General features: G+C 42.3%; 1 protein-coding gene across 1 annotated transcript; it reads right to left on the reverse strand.

The window, feature by feature from the left end:
* Nucleotides 1-1,156: 1,156 nt before the first annotated feature.
* LOC123040183 (defensin Tk-AMP-D1.1) lies at nucleotides 1,157-1,975 on the reverse strand. Its single transcript, XM_044463103.1, has 2 exons — nucleotides 1,820-1,975; nucleotides 1,157-1,665 (listed from the first exon to the last, which is right to left on the reverse strand). Exons 1-2 carry the CDS (start codon nucleotides 1,881-1,883, stop codon nucleotides 1,493-1,495), a joined length of 237 nt encoding a protein of 78 aa, XP_044319038.1. The 5' UTR covers nucleotides 1,884-1,975; the 3' UTR covers nucleotides 1,157-1,492.
* Nucleotides 1,976-8,479: the final 6,504 nt, after the last annotated feature.

An 8,479-nucleotide genomic window follows, 5' to 3' on the forward strand; every position in this document is an offset into this window, starting at 1 on the left:
TGGGAAAAGTAATAACAATGCTTTTCCTGGGCTACTACTAAATTACATTTTTTACTTAATTAAATGCTCCCCATTGTCGTGGATACCCTTAAATATCGTAAGTATTAAATTTGACCTACATGTCCTCACTTATGAAATCAATGGATCTTTCATGCACTTGTACAATGTAGCAATTTTGTTTTTTAAGTATATTGTAGGATTTTTATTACATGTATTTGCCACATAGATTTTAGAATTTTTTACACTAAGTTTCTTAATATTTTCTAAAAACACTTTGCGCATGTCACGTACAAATTCTGGAGTTTACGCATAGGTGTGATTTAAGTACATGCATGATTGGTATAGTACACGCATATGGAAATATATGTGTTGTGATTGTGTGCATGGCGATTTTTGCATGAGAAAATAATAGTTCACATACCTAGATACATGTACGCACAACAAATTTAGCTAGATGTGTCATGCATGATGGGAATGTTCATTAGTACGTCTACAAAAAAAATTGGTAGGTGATCTTACATTGCACGATTCCTAGTGTAACATGTACGGGCTCTTGGATTGATGCAATCTCCCTTGGAAACCCACGGACTGCTGTTTTTTTTTCAGGATAACACCCGGATGTTATATGAAGATAACTTTCTAGGACTTCTAATCTAGGAGCAGACCACGATCAGTTTTCCTTTCTTTTTTTTTAAAAGAAACAAAAAGATATGGCTACTTTTTTTTTCCTCATTTGAATAAAGGAGAGTCCAAGGTAAGGAGGACTCTCGTGCGTGGCATCGGGGAGGACGTCTCCGTTTTATCCGATGGCTATGAACAAATTATATATTAATTGGAAGGCTGAAATTTCTTACTTCAAGGATTGACGTGGTGTCTCGTGTGGTGCTTCCAATTAGTAAATATAAGATATAAGATGGAGCGGAAAGGAAATGCAATGAACAGTAAAGTCCAGTGGCAGAGACAGGCCTGGGGCAACTATATATGGCTATAGCCCCAGGCCTAGCAACAACTTCCCTTATAATTCCTTCATGCAAAGTATAGAAAATCACATAAATTTATTAGTCAACATAGTGTAGCAACAGGCTTAACCTGCTGCTAGCTCCGCCACTGGTAAAGTCGGAGTGCGATCTAAGAAATCTCAAACGGCATATACATATGGTAATATAAAGGGAGCTCTCTTATAATTGTTATTACCACAAGAAATCAAATTGATCAGCAATAAAAACTGTAATAGCATAGAGAAAAAGGTAACAAAAATACACATATACTAATAGAATACAATGAACACTTGCATGCTTAGACCATACATCTTCTAACTTGTTGAAAGAAATAAAGTGATATCCTTCATAGTAACTGCTGAAGAAAGAACATCGTGACGCCGTGAACCTGAAGTATGTTAGAGGCGTGCACGGCAGATCGATGTGACTCTGACCATCCTGAGAACAGGTCCATGGGTATGTACGGTCATTGCCATCCACGTTTTATCATCTAGCTAGCATGGTTTGGTGCAAATGCACTTCCTCTTCAAGCCGGAGCACTTGCCGCTGGTGAAGCCCTCGGTGAGGCAAATATTGGCGCAGTTTGTGCCAACCATGCATATCCCCTTGAACCGAGTGCTATCCGTCTCGCACACCCTCCCCTCCTCTGCCTGCGCCGGTGCCACCTCTGAACACAAAAGGTCGATTATACATTCTTATTTTGGAAGATAAATCATTAGTTAGCATGCGTGTTGATTCGTATAAGCATTGATTTTATTGATACACACCAGAAACAAATATATCAGCAGATAATAAACCATAAAATGTGCCTAGTTGCTTACCCATGGTGACAACTAGCAGCAGGAGGAGGAGGACGGCCGGGAAGAACTTGTGTGATGACGCCATTATTGATAGGTGGTAGAAGGGTTAAAGGGGGATGTGAACTCTACTTCCTTAGGGCTGGGAAAAACTGAGTGACAGATTAGAAACCCAGTGCGAGCTTGAGGTTATATACGAACACCAACAGCAGCATGCATGGAATTGCGTCGTTGAGCACCACAAGGCTTGTATGTGCAGAACCACACAGCACCGACGTCATGCAAGGAGATGCATTCAGCACCAGACATATGTAACTAACTGCTACTATTAGGAGTAAACCAGGGCCATACAATTGCCAAATGTCCTCTATCATAAACGTACCACTTTTTCATACAAATCCATAGTGCTGAAACCTGAAAATGAGGCTGTTTGTTCTACTGGTGGAGTGTGGTGGCAAAATAAAAAAGGTGCAACATTTTTTTCTTTTTTGAGAAATCACCGGGGGTTCCTCTACCTGATTATATTATTCAAGTTTTGCAATCCATCGTTTGACAGCTTACAAAAGGGAATTACATAAGCACGTGTAAGCGTGATAAGAGGTAGGAACAATGATTTGGCTACCGAATCCCAACAAAATTCCGAGGGTGGGCGAGAAACGCGTATACCGCGGTTACCGCAAAATTCCGAGGAAAAACCGCTCGAATTTTTGAAACATAATTTGAATTCAAAAATTTCTGAGTTCGGAATATATTAGTTCGGAGCTCAACTAGTTCATAAACTCGCTGTTGGTGCAGTGGCAGGTTCTCCCCGTCCGTCTTCAACGTGTGTGAGAGGTCGTGGGTTCGATTCTCCTACTGTGTGAACTAGCGACATACCGCTGCGTTCGAGGAAGGGAGATTCATACTTACCACCAAACCACAGACAACTTGTTGATTTAGCGGAGTTTTTGCCGTACTTGACCTCAAAGTAGCCATTCAAGTTCAAAATTTTCAAAAAAATTGATTTTTTTTGCTCGGTACGCAGATTTCTCGTGGGGTAGCGAGAAACGCAGGTACCGGGCGGTATCCGAATTTTCCGCCCGGTACCCAAAACCATGGGTAGGAACGCCACAAGGAGGCGTCCTGCTTTTCTTCAGCTTCTTCATCGGGTGAATTGATGGCGTTAGATCTCAAATGGCGAGCCTGAGAGTGGTAATGTTGTACTGGTTTTCATGACTGAATGTCATGGCATTTCGAGAAGCAAAAATCTTCCATAGAATAATCAGAAGCATTGTGTGCCATATCCTTGTGTCGACAGTAGCAGGAAGGTAGCAGTTCCAGAGACCGTGGAACGCTGAGTGAGCCGGCATGAGATGAAGATGTGTGCAATGTCCTCACCTTCAAAGCAGCATCTGGAACAACTGGTGTCAGCAGCAATGTGCTGGTGCAACAAGTTTGCCTTGGAGTTCAGTTATCCACGAAAGAGCAGCCATGCAAAAATCTTCACCCTGTTGGGCACTCGAGAGGACTACATCATCTTCCCGCATGGTTAGATCTGGGTAGCTATGGTTGAGAAATGAATACCACCGAGGAGGAAGCGTTTTATCTGGACATGTGACGGCTAGAAGTCCTGCAACAACGACAAATGGAAACCAACTCGGTAGCAGCAGTAGACCGAAATTCAAAACGGTAGCCACCCTAGCTAGGGGCGGTGTAGTGTGAGAATGAAGACAGGGGAACAGTACTCCTAGTGGTTTATGGTGCAGCCAGGTATCAAGCAAGAAGTGTTAGTGCCAGCCATTGTTAAGACAAAGCTGATGGATTGTTTTTTTTTAGAAAATGGGAAGATCCCCGGCCTCTGCATCAGAACGATGCATACGGGCACATTTATTAAAAAGCTAATAAGTTCAACATAGGTCTTAAAGTCTCAAAATGAACGAACCAAAAAAGCTCACACAGAGCAGAAGGGTAAAAATAAAGCCACAACCGGCTGACAAAAGAAAGATAGGAAAACTAATTGCCTATCCTATTACATGACCGCCACACAAACCGGTTGAAAATAGCCCGAGCTACCATCTCCCATCTCATAGATCCAGTAACCAAACGCCAATGCTGTGGCTCGGAAGATAACCTGCAAAAAGTGAGTATTTGTTGTTCTATTAAAAACCAAATCATTTCTGCAGTTCCAGACTGCCCAAAGTAAAGCACATACTCTTACACGAATGTGCCCCGCTGTTTCGGAATCTATCCCGTCAAGCCACGTCCCAAATAACGTGTTGATATTATTCGGAGGAGTAATATTAAAAGCTATATGAACAGTCCGCCATAAAATTTTCGCCATCGGACAGTCCAGAAAGAGGTGTTTCATGGATTCATCCCGGTCACAAAAACTACATCTTGTAGAACCAATCCAGTTGCGTTTTGTCAAGTTGTCCTTAGTTAAAATGACTTGCTTGTGTACAAACCGCAGAAACACTTTAACTCTCAACGGTACTTTGACATTCCAAACATGTTTCGAACTAGGAATAGAGCTATAATTGATAACATCCAGATAGATCGATTTAACTGTAAACTCACCATTCCTAGTGAGCTTCCAGCACAACTGGTCCGGTCGTTGAGAGAGCTGCACATCCATCAATCGTCTCACAAGATGGAGCCAAGCTTCCCAAAGGGTGTTGAAGAGCTGATGGATTTTAGAGCTGGCATTTGCTGGTTTATAGTTTTACAGAGAAAGCATTGGTTGTTGTTTGGCGTGATAAAGGAATTTTGGTGTTGAAGAGCTGGCCAATCAAGCCAGGGTTTACAGTCTGGTACAAGAGATTTAATAGCAAACTTCATAAGTAGACAACTATTTTGTTGTCATAGGTTTCTGAGACCAAGACCATGACACTTTTTGGCTTTACACGCGTTGTTCCAGGCAACGAACCATTGTGCAGCAGTGCATATGTCTTTGGCAGCCCCGAAGAAAGCATGGAGGATCGACACTACATGAGTCATTTAATATGCCGACGGTTACCGTCGGCATAGATTGAGCTAAGTTGATAGACAAATCGAAACCGTCGTCATATCATGGCCGTCGGCAAAGCTGAAGCTATGCCGACGGGCCCCGTCGGCATAAGTATACCATTGGCAAATAGCATAAATAAACCTATGGTCCCCATCGGCAAAGCTCTGACCTACAACGTCGGTGACCGTCGACATATCTATAACCTTCAACATATATCTCATTGGCCGACGGATGGCTAACGACGTTAAGTCTATCGACGGCACAAATGACGGCCGTCGGCGCATAATAATTACAGTTTTAAAATACAAATATGTATATATATATATTAAGCTCATTATAAAAGTAATTATATAAACATAAATATATGATTATAAAAATATTTATAGGATAATTAGTACTTACAAATAAAGAATGGTTTAAAGAACTATGTCGACGGTTACCGTCGGCATAGGTGGACATGCGGCATCTATGCCGACGGCCACCGTCGTCATAGACTTTTTTAGAAATTTATTTTCTGATTTTAAAAAAGGATTCAATGTGAAGTACATAAACTTAAATATATACAAATTATATTTCAATTTGGGGTAGGATTTTTCATAAAGTAAATACACTCTTTGTTTATGTTTCTGAAATTTTTAGAAGTGTTACCTCATGTACTTTCGCAAGTAGGTCTTTATACTTTGTAAAAATCACAACTAATTCATACTTGCATAGATTTTGAAAAACTATATGTTTTTCAATCAGAATCTAACTATTTTGTAGGTATACTATCTTTTGAAATTTGAAAAAAATTAAAGTCATGTTTGTATTACAAATTTCACATAACACCCTCTTGTTTTGATTTGTTTGTATATTTTTCAATCCTTGGCCAAATGATGCAAAGTTTATATATATTTCCATTAAAAAGTTTCAAGGATTTTAGAATTCATGTGTTCAGTTTGAAATGTTTAATTATTGCTTTGATGCTTTGCTGCAATAGAGAAAGCTACACCCCCTGGATTTTGGGGTCAACCGGCCCAGTGTGAGGCCGCTCGGAGGCCTTCAAGGAGCAGCAATCCCACCCAAACTTTCACTGCCCTCACACATGTCTGAGAGTGTGGTGGTAGGTGTGCACACCCAACACGCAGATCCAAAGTGTAACCCCCTTCACGGACGACACTGCCGTCGGCACTTAGAGGGGGAAACTGCGATGGAGGTTCAACCTGGAGGGAATCTTGTGATCGGTTGGGCCCAAACTTTATTTTCAAATGTTCCTATGGGCTAACCTATGACAACTAGGTGGAAAAGCCCATTAGTGGAAGGTGTTGTCCGATGAAAGTCAAAGGGCTAGATCATCGGGTCAACTGGGTCAGGGTTAGGCCGCCCGGGGGCTTTTGGGGTGTAGCAATGCCACCAAAATCTTGTGTTGGATCCTCTTTCATGTCTGAGAGCATGGTGGTAGGTGTAAACACCCAAAACGCTGCTCTAGAGTGTGACCCCCGTCATAGATGTCACTGCCACCGGCACTTAGAAGGGGAAACTGTGACGGAGGTTCAACCTGGAGGCAATCTAGTAATAGGTTGGGCCCAAACTTTGTTTTCAAATGTTCCTATTGGCTAACCTACAACAATTAGGTGGAAAAGCCCATTGGTGGAAGACCGACCGATGAAAGTCAAACGGCTAGATAGCAGGGTCAACCGGACCAGAGTTAGGCTGCTCGAGGGCCTTCGGGGTGTAGCAATGCCACCAAATCTTGCGTTGGGTCCTCTTACATGTCTGAGAGTGTGGTGGTAGGTGTAAACAACCAATGCGCAGCTCCAAAGTGTGACCCCCTTCACGGATGGCGGTAACACCGAAGTAGCGTTCGGTAGTTTTGAAGTTCTATGAATATTCCTTAACAGTGAGAATGCGATAAATTCTTGAAATTTTGACACTGTACAATAACAGTAGCTATTTGGTGTTTGGTAATTTTTTATATATTTTAGAGATGCGGAAATATATGAAAAAAATAATCTTTACTAATTGTTCTTTACTCCGATTGTTGTTATAGTTGAATTGGTTGCTCATGTACATTTGTTTAACGTTTATATCACTGGATAGCAATTAAAAATCACGTGTTTAGATTGAAATGTTTAGTTATTACTTTAATGCTCTTCTACAATACAAAAAGCTAACCCCTAGATTTCCGTGTCAACCGGTCGAGGGTTAGGCCGCCCGGGGACTTGGGGGGGGGGGGTTGCAATCCCCACCAAAACTTGCATTACGTCCTCATAAATGTCTAAAAGTGTGATAGTATGTTCAAACACCCAATATGCAGCTCTAGAGTGTCACTACTAGTGAAAACCCTGGTTAGAATTAACAGCAGCGCGAGGCCTTTGGGCAGCGCTGGCTTAATACAAGCGTTGTAGGTGTCTGTTAGCAGTAGGGTTAGCCCAACAAGCAGGCGCTACTACTAAGTGGGCTCCACAGGGCTCCCACGGGCTAGCATCAATAGTAGTGTGAGTAACCGGGTCGTGCTACTGCTAAGCCTGCTAGCAATAGCGCAGTTCGGTAACCCCCATTGCTACTGAGGCCAGCCCGGGCCCAGCTCCCCGGCCCACTTAGCAGCAGCATGGGCTCTGACCCCGCACTACAGCTAATAGGATTAGCAGCAGCACCAGCCCGTACCCTGCGCTACTACTAAGCTAGCCCTATCGTCTTCCTCCGCTACCCGTTTCGCTACCTCTCCCTCACTCTCCCATCACACTCTCTTGCTCGTTGTCTCTGTCGCCATCGTCGTCCGCCCTCTCTGTCGTCGCTGTCTGCCCTGAGGTATCTCCCTCCCTCCTCCTCTCGCCGCCCTCTTCCGTCCTCCTCCTCTCGCAGCCATCCTCCCTCATCCCTCCTCTCACCGCCCCCCTCCTCCTCCTCCTCTGGCCACCCTCCTCCCTCCTCCCTCTTCTCGCCGCCCGTCATCCATGCCTTCTTCCCTCCTCCCTATTCCTCCTCTCACTGCCTCACTCCCTCCCTCCCTCTCTCTTGTCTCCCTCCATCCCGGCCTCCTCCTTCTGTTTTTGTAGAATGTAGGTTTAGCAATGTTTTTTGAATACAATAGAATATAGATTATTTGAATGGAATAGAAACTTTTCAGTAAAAGTAGGTCTTTTGAAAAGTGTAGAAAGTTTTCAATAAATGTAGGTGTTTAGAATAGTGTAGAAAATTAGTAAATGTAGGTATTTTGAATCGAATAGAATAGTAAGTGTTATAGAGTAGAAAATTAGAAAATGTTCAGTAAATATAGGTCTTTTGAACAAAATACCTTGAAGTATTTTAGGTATCAAATAAAATATAAAAAATGTTGTTGCTAATTATATTGCGAATTATTTTTATGTCATTCTCACATTGCCAAAATTAGAGAGAGAGCGAGAGAGAGAGAGAGAGAGAGAGAGAGAGAGAGAGAGAGAGAGAGAGAGAGAGAGAGAGACCTACTTTCTTGAAGAACTAGGGTATTTAGTTATGCTTATTGTTTAAATGAAATGTTAGGTTCATAACATATATTGAAATGCAATGAGAACCAAGTTTGAAATGTTTGTGTCAATATTGAACCTCCGAGCAGCCTATGTTTTGTCGGAGTGTTGATCCATTTCTGTTCCGGCAGATTTCAGGCGCTCTATATGTCTTTTTTTATCAAATGTGATGCAAGATTTTTCCATGAATGTTAGCATGACTTGTGCTAGAAT

This window comes from Triticum aestivum, chromosome 2B (assembly GCF_018294505.1).
Source record: "Triticum aestivum cultivar Chinese Spring chromosome 2B, IWGSC CS RefSeq v2.1, whole genome shotgun sequence".
In the NCBI taxonomy this organism is placed as follows: domain Eukaryota; kingdom Viridiplantae; phylum Streptophyta; class Magnoliopsida; order Poales; family Poaceae; genus Triticum; species Triticum aestivum.